Genomic DNA, 13,787 nt, shown 5'->3' with positions numbered 1-13,787 from the left:
GGGTCTGAGGATGATATATGCAGTTTAGACCACTGATTACAGGGACATCTACTTCTCAGCCGAAAAGCATTTTTAAAAAAACACTTTCTCTGACTAGAAACATTTAGAGGGCAACAATGATGACTGTGGAGAAACCAGATTTAACTGCAAAGCCTGAATGCTACACAATCAAAGCCTAACATTACACAAAAATAGCGGACGGTAGAGGAGAAATGTGTCGTGTCTGTATCGTTACTTAAATTTCAGTATTTGATTACCTGAATGCATTTAGAATTCTAACATTAAATACTTTTCCATTAATGTAGAAATTCATCTTTACTGTATATACTCTTTTACCGTATATAAGAAACCTTTACGCTTAAACAAACAATAACCATTATTTTCAGCTACTCTAATTTCATCTATCATGCATCCATGCATGCACGATCATTAAATAAAAAAAGAAATTGAATGTATGTTAGTTTTCTCTGCATCTAAAGGCAATCTGAGTTTGTACTATACATTAAATAATTTATGTTGGGATCTCGAAATAATTGGTGCTGCATGGTAGGTAGCAAAACTAGACATTTGAGCTGATATTCACTAAAAATAGTGAGAAATAGCATGTCTTAACTCCACTTTGAGCTAGTTAGTGTGAACTGCCTGTATATATTTTTTAATGGTTATAGATAAAGTCTAAAAATAATGTTAATTCATTTAATGCCCAAAACACACTACATGGAAAACCTGATTTTAAATTATGTCATTTTGTGGATGAGCTTTGCTGTTCTATTAGTATGTTTCACATTTATATGGCTTCATTTCTTATTATTATATTAAATGTTATCATATGTTGTTATTAAATGTCGGTCTTTGCTGCTTTTCTATTTTTGTTTATTTTAATCATTTTTGTCTGTCATTGATTGCATGACCCGTCTTGCAATGAAAGAATAACAAAATAAAAAAGGTAACATACATTTGAATTGAAATGTTTTTCTTTTTTATCAGACGCTGTCATTGATTAACAGACTTTCCTCTAAAGGAGTGTGACTCAGCTTGTTATATTCAGGGTGCAATTTGTGGGGAGAAAAACACAGAGGGTTTATAGTCTGAATCCTGTTAGTGTTTATTACTGCTGTCAGTTTCCCATTTATAACAACTAAACTCATTATAACTTCAGCTAAACAAGATCACACAACCACAGCCTTTAAAATAACATTACAACATTTTTCTGTGATATTCTCTGTCTTATTATGGCTTTAAACACAGGTGACCCAGTCGAGACAAACGGTTTAACATCCCAGATGAAATCACATTTCCACTTATTGCTATTTGACAAGCCGTGCCATTTAACTTCAGTTTTAAATGAAAAAATCTTAAATTTCAAATGCACAAAATGCTGCCAGTTTAAAAATAATGCAGCAATATAAGGCTTAGAAAACAGACTTTTTCTGCAATCCTGCAGAAAATCATCTGCTTTCTGGTTTTTAGAGTTAACATATATGCAAGTTATGTGTTTTACAGCATCCTGAACCACATGTGAATGACTCTCAGGTTAGGCTCGATCTTTTCACTCAGGAGTGTGGCTGCTACTCTTTATCGGCCCATCACAGTAGCGGCACCATTACTTTCAAAGCCAGCAAACAGTGCACTTCATTTCTTCATAGACAGCGGCCGGTTGAGCGCAATTCAATGATTTTAAATACAGCATTGCAGAACTCATTGTTGTAGGAAATTCAGATGTTAACAATCAGGGATAATCAGTATTTTTCAAGTATTTTTTTCCACACACAGTAGAAATATTTCTGGGATTTTCTTGTGAGTTTCCTGTTCATTTCTAATTTAGCTAACTCTGAAACAACAGTGCTTAGTGGTTTAATAAAAAAATGGAATAGAAGCACTCCAGATCATTCCCCTCCCCTACTTTGTGTCATACCTGTCACAGGATCACAGTGCTGAAAGTGAAAGACAGCATCTGATTTAAGTGTTGTTCGCACTGTGGATCGTTTCAGATGCAGTGCTAAAAATCAGATGGGGCGGTAAAAATAATTTGGCAGAAGCAGGGACATATAGACCAGAGGCAGAGGAATAAAGCTTGGTCAACTACACCCTGTTTGGACCGTTAATTTTAACATTTCTGACCTAATGAGAATTTTTTTAAAATATAGTGATTCAGTGTTCAATGGTTATGCACTGAAACCTCATACACACAGAAATATACCATCATTTGTATTATTAAGATACATAGTGCATCTGTGGAATGACCTCATTATGTCACTGAAAAACCAAAGAGACAGTTTATTTCGGTCTTGCTGATATGAGAGGCACTCTGTGATAACATGGCTATCTTGTGACTCATCAGAGTCATCAATCAGAGGGGTGAGTCATCAAAGGGTCATCTAAGATTATAAAATTACTCATACATACAGTGAACACTGACATAAACAATTTAGTTGACTACAAAGGAAATAACACACAAACAAAAGGCTGCTCAATTAACTGTTAATGGAAATCTTAATGGAAATAGATATTAAATAAATAGATATCTGAGCTGACCAGCCCCTCTCATACAACTAGCAAAAAAAGTGATAAACCTTTAACTGTCATTCCCAAAATGTCTTAATTTTTTTTAGATAGCTAGATAGAAAGGGAATGTGTTGAAATGCTCACAGATACACCAGCACTCACTTCTGTATTTCCCGGCAGCGGCACCCTTTCAGGTAAAGAACCATTTCCGCTGCTTTCATCTGCAAAATAAATGAAGAAAAGAATAACATCAAGAGAATTATACAGCTGTACAGAAGAGTGCAGTAACAATGCTGTTCATGTTTTAGAATTCAGTCTTTGGTATGTAATAGCATAGTAATTATCTAATTATTATCGTATTATTGTATTGTAATTGAACTGGTCTAAATATACTCCATCCATTCATCCATCCATTTGCTTCCAATCCAATTCAGGGTCACGGAGGTGGTGGAGCCTCCTCCAGCTGCCATAGGGTTAAAAGTGGCATACACCTTAGACAGGAGTTAACTTGACACACAACTCTGAACAGTGTGAGGAATATCTGCAGAGAAGCCACACAGGCACATGGAGAACATGCAAACTCCACACAGAACGGTCCCATGAGGTCCAGACTTTCTTGCTCTGAGGTGCAACAAGATGCTAACTATTCCACCACTTTGCTGCCCAGTCGAATAAGTCGAATCGTTAAATTATATATTTGTTCATGTCAGCAAATTGTTGTCTCACGTAGGACTTAGTGGTCTTTTTCATATTAGTTTGTGTTGCTGAAGGATTAGCAGCACATAAACTCAAACATAGCCAATCTTAAACAGGTAACCCAGAGACGGGTACCTGGTTGAAGTGAATTAAGCTTAAAATGCACATGCTTACAAATTTGCAGACTTTAAGCAAAAAACATGATTAATGAATTAAACATGAATGATTTTTCAAACTTCTCAAAAGCAGTAGTTGCACATATATCATCTAAATTGACAGGAAGTAACTGTTAAACTAGTTTAAATAATTTGGACCGCAGGGTAAATTAAAGCTCACTCATAACAAAAACACCCCTTTAAGAAGAATCAGCTGCCAAATTACTGTTATGGCCTCAAATGCATTGTAGACAGCATCAATATAACAAGCCAATGAAAAAAAGCCTGCAGGAGGCAACATCAGGAGATACTGACTATCACCATGTTTGTAAGTACTGAGCTGAGAGAGATGAAAACACAAAGGCCACATTGCACATACACACTTATTCAATGGCTCGCCACATTCCAGCATAGCCTCTCTGACCCTGCGTGGCAGACTCTGGCAGAGGAAATGTGCTCATGTTGCACTGCTCTGCTAGCTGCCTGCTCCCCTATTATTCCTGGATGGTGGGAAAGCTGCACTTCCTGTGGGGGAGGCTGCATGATGAACATATCAGTGAGAGGGAGGAGCTGGCCATTGAGGTTGCTGTTGTATCAAAGGGTCCAGCCTCCTCCTAAAAGAAGCACACACCCAGCACACAAAGAACACAAAGCGCTTCAGTCTCCCTCAGCTTGCACTGGCAGAGACCTTTCGTTAAGCAGGAGGGTCTGACAGACAGCAGTGAGAGCCAATAGCAGCAGTACTTCACTGAGAGGCCTGAAGAGGCACTTGGAGTAAGAATGTGGCATATCAGTTAGACTATAAGAATCCACAGGGAATATAAGTAGCATATTACACCGTCTTTCCAATTACCCCTGTGTGAGCTGCTTTTTTCCTCTCCTGTCTTTTTCATCCCAATTGTTTTGGTCTAACTCCAACTGTGCCAAGCCGTCCACAGTTATCACAACCTGGCTTAGAGCAAACAAAGGCAAAAGGCCAGCAACTTCCACAGAGAGACAGACTGAAGGAAAACACAAAGTAGCTTTCCCTCTGTGAAACAGGGCAACAGACACACTTACTAGAACAGATGGCCATAAATGAGTCTTCACTGGAAATTACTACCACGTATTAAAATGAGACAGCTATTAATTTGGGCAAAACTGAATAAGTGAGAAGTGCCATGCGCTCTTTTAACTACCCACTTTCCACCCATTTAACCCAATTACACTTCTCCTGCTATCTATTTACAGTAGCTGAGATACTCTCTCGTCAGCATGATTGTCAAAAAACATGTTACTAACTTCATGGGAACTGAACAGTGGCATTTTGAACTATCTCCAAAACAAATTAGAGCACCATTGCTGAGTATTGACCCTGATATAACCAAACAGCATTTCAAAATCTGTTGCATGACTGTTCATAAAAAGTTGTGCGTACCTCATGCCCATAGGTCCTGCCCTGTAAGAGACACCACAAGGCCAAAACTGGAAGTAGATCAGTGCAAACTCATCCAGGAGGTAGTGACTTTATACGTGTGAGATGCAGCCAAGAACAGAATCAACTAATCTCTTTTCCTAAAGGAGTTGATTCTATCCAGAGACGTGGTGCTGTACTGATGTTCAGACAGAGCAGAGGAAGGCGAGAGGCTACAAGATTCACATGTAGCCGAAGCAGAGGCATCTGCTGGTGTTATGAGCTGTAAACAGAACAAGGTTGTAGCAGATGTATGCAGTGAGCTTTCAGAGCTTTATCATAAGAACAATCGAAAAACTATTTTCGCATCTTTACTTTCTGCATCATTGGAATTTGAATCGTGTTAGGAAATAACAATCATTAAGATCTTTAAGATAAAGTCTATCTGTGTTGTGAGAAAGTCTTGAGCCACCCCTCATTCTTGTAATAGTGGGCTTCAGCAATAGCTATTCAGACCTTCCAAAGGTCTCTCGAAGTTTTCTTTTGTCATTAGCTGTTTTTTCACAGCCTCAGTCTACTCTTTACAAATCCCCACTTTCAGAGGAACATTTGTTTTATTTTATAAGCCACTTAAAACTGACCTAATCATCATTCAACAATAAAAAAAACTCAAGAGATGAACCTGACACAGGACCTGGGAGATGCACCCACTGATCCATCTGCTGTTTGCTGAAGTCACATCAGAAATATCAATAAGCCATTTGTAAGGAAGGAGAACCAGGAAAGGAGGCTGAGGTATGCCAAATTACACAAGGAATGGACTAAATGGTAAATGGTCTGTATTTCTATAGCGCTTTACTTGGTCCTAAGGACCCCAAAGCGCTTTACACTATACACAATCATCCAGCCATTCACACACACATTCACACACTGGTGATGGCAAGCTACATTGTAGCCACAGCCACCCTGGGGCGCACTGACCGAGGCGGGGCTGCCGGACACTGGCGCCACCGGGCCCTCTGACTACCACCAGTAGGCAACGGGTGAAGTGTCTTGCCCAAGGACACAACGACCGAGACTGTCAGAGCCGGGGCTCGAACCGGCAACCTTCCGATTACAAGACGAACGCCCAACTCTTGAGCCACAAAAATGAATAAATGAATCCAATTTTCAGACCTTTGGTTTGATACAACAGTGAGTGTCTACAGCTATCTGTAAAACACAGTGGAGGCTCCGTCCCGGTTTGGTGCTGCGTTCCAGACAAATATCTCCCCTGAGTTACTGCTTCACATCAAACTTATTCCGTCAGCAAGATTAAGAACAGTGAGGAGTGACCAGCATCAGAGTTGGAAAATCTCCATTATTCTAAATAATTAAAGAAATCAGAAATCAATTCACATTACATGAGTGGAAGAGAAGAGGAGACCTTGTGCCAGGATACCGGTTCCCTAAAGACAGCACTGATCTTGCAGAGTAGAAAGAAAAGAAAGCAGGGGCTATGACACTGCTGCCACTGCTATCATCTAACAATAATCTATCTTTATCCAGACAATCTGATGATATGAATGGTAAATGGCCTGTATTTGTATAGCGCTTTTACTAGTCCCGCCTAGGGACCCCAAGGCGCTTTACACGTCCAGTCATCCACCCATTCACTCTCACATTCACACACTGGTGGAGGCAAGCTACAGTTGTAGCCACAGCTGCCCTGGGGCAGACTGACAGAAGCGAGGCCGCCATATCGCGCCATCGGCCCTTCTGGCCAACACCAGTAGGCGGTAGGTGAAGTGTCTTGCCCAAGGACACAACGACCGAGACTGTCCGAGCCGGGGCTCGAACCGGCAACCTTCCGATTACAAGGCGAACTCCCAACTCTTGAGCCACGATCGCCCCACGGGCTTGTCTGTATGAAAATACAGACAAGCCCGTGCTGCCTTTCTATTTACAGTAAACTGACAAAACTTGATTCTGTGCTCGCTGCACTCTTTGCCTAAGCAGGCAGCCAGCTCGAAGCATGATATGTGTTCATGAAGATATATGCAAAGTTGGACTAAGGTACAACCAAAGTAGTCAAATGTACCTCAGCACAATCACAATCATTTCTGCTACAGGACTGCCTGTTACAGAAAAGGTGTCTCTAATTTCTGCAGCTTTGGGGACACATGCAGCCCCCAGATGAGACGCACACATAGCTTCACTTTTTATGTGACGCTGTAAGGCCAGCAGCCTCATCACACTGAGTCACCGAAACAAAGATTATGAAAGTCAACCCGCATTTCTCAATCTGAAACAGCATCCTGGGTTTAGTGTTCATCTAACATGAGGATGTGAAAGTTTACATCACTTACCCACTCAGTCACCCACTCATGTGTACGTTAGCCACATGAATGGCTAATGTACACCCTTACTGCTTCCCTAGGAATTAAGAGGAAGAGTAGCAGGCAGGTGCTGGTAATCAAATACACTTGATTTAAAGATCACTGTAAGTGTGAACACCCCTATTAAAGCAGAAGTTTGGCCAATTTGGTGGTCTAGGTGTGTGTTATTATCACAATACACACAATATGTGTTACATATTACCAAGAGGGACATCAATAATAGAAAAACAACTGCTGCTCATTAATTTGGATAGGATTATAAGGCTATTTCCACACCGTCTGAAGTTTATCCTTCTACAGTGGGAAACATTATCCACAAGTGAAAAACACAAGACAGCTTCCATTCTTCCCAAGAACACATTCTAGCAAATGCACCTCAATGCAATGCTCAACAAAGAGTTGAATCTCAGATTTTAAAAGACTTAGGTTTGCAAAGTTACATTTGAACAAACCACAAGACTTCTGGAACCAAAGGGGAAATGCTTGGTCATAATTCACAGCACTGCGTTTGGCAGAAACCACACACAACATGACACAAACACCTCATTCCCACTGTGAACGCCTCTGTATACCAAAAAATTCTGGAGTCAAATGAAAGGTCATCTGTCCAAAAGCTAAACTTAATCAGGCAAAAGGACAATGACTGGAAGAACAGCATTCTCCAAAATGATATCAGAGGCTGATAAAGTCACTTCAACTTATTGCTCTCAAGGACGGTTATACAATTTAATCACTCGTGGAGTGAACAGTTTTTCACAAACCTGCATGAAGTCCTGTGACTGCGCTTACATTTTACTTGAGTGCTTGTGCTTTATTTGCATTTCTGTGCCACCACATTTGAGAGGAACACACTGTATTTAATTTTTACTTTGAACTATAAGAATGCATTCAAAGTATGATTGTCTTACTCCCTGTAATAATGAAGGCATACTTTACAGGCTAACATACCACAGGCTAAGAATAAGCTACTGCAGAAGGACTGATGGCTACCTAAAGAAAAAGCTAGCTGTAGTAGCTATCCTTCTTTAGCAAAAGACTATCTGAAGCCAAATGAGGTTTTTTTTCTTCTTCTTATGTTAGACTTATGTTTGAATATGGTAGTCCCTAATTTCTCAGTGATTAGTGGACTCTCTTGGGTAATGTTATCAAAAGTTGCTCATTCCTGATGCTGTAGTGGAAGCACTAAGGCAAAGTATTCAGGCAGAAGCTCGTTAGAGCTTCAACATATCTCTCCTGGGCCCACAGAAATCAGTTCACAGGCTGTGCTGCATACTGCATTTGTGAGTAACATTATACATGCAGGAGTTTTTCTGCTTTTATAGTACTAGCAAAACTTTGCTATAAAAAGTTATACATGTTGCTTATGATATAAATCATCAAATAGCCTAGCCACAAGTTGAAATACCATGGGCACATAGCTTAATTCAGCCTCTGGGTGCATGCACCAGTACAAATTTGACACAGTACACAGCACATTAAGCTACCAGACGGCAGACACTTAAGCAAATGGCTACAATATGAAAGCTGAGATAGCAGACAGAGAGGCATTTGATTCTGATCAGCAAACAAACAGGAAAGCCGTAACAAATTTACATAAATGGAGCATACGCAGTGACATTAAACCGACATGATGACGGCATGCGATGGAGGGTGCGAAGAGAAATAGCAGAGATAACAATGACGCGAGGACGGACAGACAGGCGTCACATAAAGCCTCTGATCTGCCCGTACCTGGGTGGAGGTTAATCCTGAATGCAGTCAACACAGCAGGAACATCTTTAAGGGACAGACAGACAGTGGTTAGGAGGTGGAATTAAACTGTAGATCAGGACAACACAAAGGTTATTAAGTATTGAGCCATCAGACTTTCACTTACACAAGCATTAAATAAACAGCATAAAAGTACAACAGAGAGTCCTATCACTGCTGGAAATCAGACCACAGCTTTTATATGTTGCAGATCATCGACACTGCTGTGTTTTTGTACCTTTGATTCAGTATCAAGCAAATTGTTTTTACTATGACTCAAGCAACATGCGTGGGCGCCTATGGTTCAGAAGAGGCCCCGCTTACAACTCCTGTGTAGCTCTTCAGTGTGCCTGGCACAGAGCTAGAATGTCCTGCTTACTGTACTGAAACAGGCGTTCTATATTTTACTCCATTAAGAGCTCTTCAGAGTGTCGTTCGACCTTCCACTTTGACAAATGGAAAACACAGCACTGGTTTATTATGACAACATAATCCTTTCTCAAGAGAAGCAATACAAACATATCACAGACTGCTCTACAGCTTCTCTCTATTCATGAGTTTGATAATGCCAGATGGGGCATGAGGGCTCAATTGCAAATCGATGTATATGAAATATTAATGCGATGAACAATACTGTAGTCTAAATAGGGGTTCCCACTCAAAGTCATCCAATATGCAGGATCACGCGAACCACAAGTGTGTCTTGATGAGAGCATCAGGCAAGTATGTCAGGCTTTTACAAAAAGAACTGAATTAAATTTTAACATTTGATGCAAAAACGCAAATAAGAACTTTTAATCTTGCAAGCACGGTGCACACCCTGTTTCAGTCAAACCACAACATCCTGAGCTCAAACCCAGGGCCTCTGTCTTTTGGACGAAGCATCCTCAAAGTCTGCCACTCAACATTTCCTGTCAATACAGCTGACTATATTCAAAATGCATCCAGATTAATATAAATGTTGTTTAAAAAATAGAATACGTGAGGCTTTAAACATATACAAGGGACCGCTACTGATAAAGGTTTTTTTTTAAAGGGTGTCTTTTATTTTTAGAAAGCATTGTTTGAAATGTTGACAGTTGTGTTTTCACATTTGCATCGTGCTCATGTTGTTGCCAAGAACACAAGTTTCCTTTCTTATCATCAGGAAATTGTTGATACTTTCCTGACAAATACCGGAAAGCTTGAACAGTGCCAGCTGAAGAGGTCATATGCAGAGCAGAAGTCATAATTCATCGCGTTAAATAGACACACACATAACACGCCTGGACTTCAACATTTGACATGTCTGACAGTCTTTTAAGGAAGAGATGTTTGATGAAATCTTTTGAAAGGATGACTGGACGAGACAGATTAGGGCACAAAAGTAGCTTTCTTGCGTCTATGATATGAAGGCCTTGGGCGTTTTGTTTGCTCAATAAGCGGATTAACAACATTAACCAATGAGTGACTGCACAACAGTGAGTCAGGTTCCTGCATCCAAAGCTGCCCTATAAAGAGCACCCATATGGACTGGTGACATATTAAAGGAAAAACTCCTACACTCCTACAGTAAGGATGTTGGTGAGGAGGAATGGTTTGCTGCTTTGAGTGTCCTTATCACCTAAGAAAAGAATCAATATGGAGGTGTTACCTTTTACCCTGATAAAACACGTCTATCCTGGTGGGACTGGCACGATGGGTCACTGAATCAGTATGAAAATGACACGAATCATTTGCTACTGAACTTTCCCTCACAAGATCCCCACCCAGTCGGTGATGGTGGTGACAGATAGTGCGTTCCTCTACAGTCATCAAAGCACCAAATCAGGGGCGTATCTTCTGGAAAAACGATATTCCATGTTTTCATCAGAGTCCCAGCGACTTTTCAGAGGTGTTTTCACATGTGAGCTTTGGGCAGATTTTGCAAGAATCGAGTCAGGATAGATGTTGTTGTTCTTTCTCAAACAAAACACAACAGGAAACACTTCCCTTCAGCTGTTTTCGCACTACTGCACATGCTCTGTGTGGTTTAGGCGAGGGAGCTCCCTGCATGCCGGTGGCGGCACAGACGACGCCCATTCACTAGCTGTAAATGCAACGAATTCTAAACAGCGCTGTTCACACATCAGCACAGCGTAACATCACGCAGCCTTTGCACTTGGGAACTGACATTTAAAGAGTGTCTAATGCCTGATCCAGCTGATATCAGCCTTCTCACGTGCACCTCTGTCAGGCAGTGGCTAGAGACGTTCAGGGCCGCAGTGCAAGTGTGAAAACAACTTTTGAAAATCCGCTAAAGCTATTCTGGCATCGTGCGATGGCCCGACACCTTACTAAGACACATGATGTTTTTTTTATTTGTCACTTGTCTCTACAAAAACGTACCAAAAGCCCAGGGGAAAAAAGAGGCATATGCCACCTATGATTAAAAATTTATAGAGCAAAAAACAAAAGGTCTGTAGTCTGAAAATAGTTCTGGCAGCACAATAAGATCTCATCTAGTCTTACTGTGGTTGTGGTGAGAGGACGTCTTGCTTGCCTGCCATGTGTAATTCTGTATTTTGCCTCCTCAAAGGGAGTAATTTAATTACAAGGCCTGTTTCCATAGCAACTCTTTGGCTCTGCTTCACCTCTGACTGGCAGATGACTTCATCAGCTGGACTGCGGATTGAGATCACCTTAAAAGGAGGTAAATCCCGATATAAATGAGTAATTAATAAGGGGCACTTAAAAGTGGAGTCATTAAGATTTTTTCCCTGACTGTAAACTGGCCAAGAAAAAGATTTACTGACAGAGGGTGACAACAAGCAGCAGGTTGATTTTAGAAAACCATCCACCAAACGGTATACGCTGTCCATGGACATCTGGTGTTTATCCAGCAGCAGAATGTCATTGATGACTATAAATCAGTGTTTGGGCAGCTGTGAACAAGGTAACACATACAGACACACACACCGAGGTGAGGACTGAATCCTTCCTCTCCTTTGTTTCCCCTTTCACTTGTGGCTGAAAGTCTGGCCTGATAAGAGCCCGAACAAAGCCTCTGTAGAACAGCAGTCTTTTAATCTACTGCTCACTCTAAATAAACAGCCACGTGTCCTTATAAACAACCCTCTAATACACACAGCGGAGGATATGCAAATACAAACAGGGAAAGGTGTAATTGAGGCATCGTAATCTTAACTCAGACATGGTTTGATTGAATGAAAATGCTGGAAAATGTGTTCTATAAACGTTTTGTTTTTCTCTTCTCATAATGGTCTTGTTGTGATGCAGTGGTCTGTTAGGCAGAGGTAAGCAGGCTCACAAATTAAAAGGCCCGGCTGCTCTTGTCACAAAAGCAACAGAGGTTTCCAGTGCACCTAATTCATCTTGTCCTCCAGTAGGTCAGGAGATATCAGCACATGCCATGCTCTTACTGCAACTTGAGTATACTTGTATTATTCCTGTTATGGATTTGTGTTTCTTTTGGAAACCAGAGCGTCTCCTGACTTATGCAAAATCTTGCTGGATGCCTCCAGACGTCTGTGGCTCAGTTTTAGAAATGCTGAAAAGTTTCCCACTGCACATGTGCGGAGTTTCAAATGTCAGCGAGAGGACAGCATAAAAATGAAGATTTAGTGTTTGTGAGGCAAAGACATGGGTTATTCAGACTGGGATGGACTGACACATAGTGCTCAAAACATTAAAAGTGTCATTAGCTCATAGATCTGCTACTTTAGATACTGGAGTGAAAGCAAGTCATTTAATTCATTCATTCATTAGTATGATTTATCACGAGCCAGACACAAGTCCTGTGCAGCAATGTCATACAATCCTCTCAGGACTAAAACGACCGCAGAACCAAACCATTAGTTTTCACAGTGCTCCGTCAACTTAACTGACTTTCTAATGTCCACGTAGAAGCAACAAATCACGGTAAGCCGACATAATTCAACCAAATTCATGTCTGAAAGCATTCCTGTGGTGGCACATTGTTCAGACTGTGAACCCCCAGAGAGGTGACTTCATGTGACTAGGCGAAGAGTCAGTAAAGCCTGACTATCTCACAGGGGGCTAGTCCCATTAGATAAGGTAACACGTGTTAGGCTTGACAGATAGCAAAAAGTATGTTTACTCACATGCTTTACAGCATTGATCAATTTGTCTTCTTCTCTAATTTAATTCGTTAAAAAATGAGACGCTTCTAGGATAGTTTACTACAGTGTATACTGAAATATTGTGCGCTAAAAATATATATGCAGTCTGGCTCAGTTTGGGAAACAGACTATGTGTGTGACCTCAGTGTCACCCTGAAGTTGTAAGGGACTTGGCTGTATCAAAGCAGTAGACAAAAAGAACAAACAGCATGTGTGTTTTGGTCATGGGATCTCTGGTGCAACCCAGCATCACTAACTGGGCTGTATACAAGCACAAGTCAAGTAACCAAATTACAGCCACATGTAGAAATGGTTTTGCCACGTAAGATAAAATAACTAGAGGACATAATTTCGATATAAATATTCACCCTTCACTGCTGAATTGCGAGTTTACGATGAACCTCGGATTACTGTAACTTGTAGAGCGTCGCTCTGCCACAGCAGCTGCCACATTTAGAAATAAAACCGTGCATTTATGCGGTTACCTGCAGCCCTGGCGCTCTGCAGCTCGATCAGAGTCTCATCCTTCGCCTTACCAGTTATTCGTCTCATAGCGGCTAGCGCTGTTATTATAACGGCTTCACCTTCTCGGGAAAGTGGGTAAGGCGGTGAGGATGCCGCTGTCTCCTGTCGGTGTCTGTGAAGACCAGCACTGAGTGATCACACACTGAAATCAGCGAAGAGATCCAGGTTAAGGGAGGGTAGATGGATCATATTTACACTATAATCGATTTTTACTGAAACGGTCCCAACAGGGCTCCTGAGTGCTAACCGAGGAGACCAGGCACGA

General features: G+C 41.0%; 1 protein-coding gene across 2 annotated transcripts in view; it reads right to left on the bottom strand.

Moving 5' to 3' along the window:
- ano5b (anoctamin 5b) overlaps positions 1 to 13,787 on the bottom strand; it is a 29,373-nt gene extending 15,586 nt beyond the window's left edge. The window contains exons 1-3 of one of the 2 annotated variants that reach the window (XM_087839536.1): positions 13,483 to 13,787; positions 8,859 to 8,903; positions 2,668 to 2,726 (exon numbers count right to left, since the gene is read on the bottom strand). In XM_087839536.1, the coding sequence (XP_087695662.1) occupies positions 2,668 to 2,726; positions 8,859 to 8,903; positions 13,483 to 13,549 (171 nt within the window). In that variant the 5' untranslated portion in view covers positions 13,550 to 13,787. The remainder of the gene's footprint in view (positions 1 to 2,667; positions 2,727 to 8,858; positions 8,904 to 13,482) is intronic. The other variant, XM_087839537.1, reaches the window with a different exon arrangement.

Source organism: Neolamprologus brichardi, chromosome 1 (assembly GCF_056152115.1).
Source record: "Neolamprologus brichardi isolate AB-2024 chromosome 1, ASM5615211v1, whole genome shotgun sequence".
NCBI lineage: Eukaryota > Metazoa > Chordata > Actinopteri > Cichliformes > Cichlidae > Neolamprologus > Neolamprologus brichardi.
The sequence above is the reverse complement of the archived record's forward strand: the minus strand, read 5'-3'. Positions and strand labels throughout refer to the sequence as shown.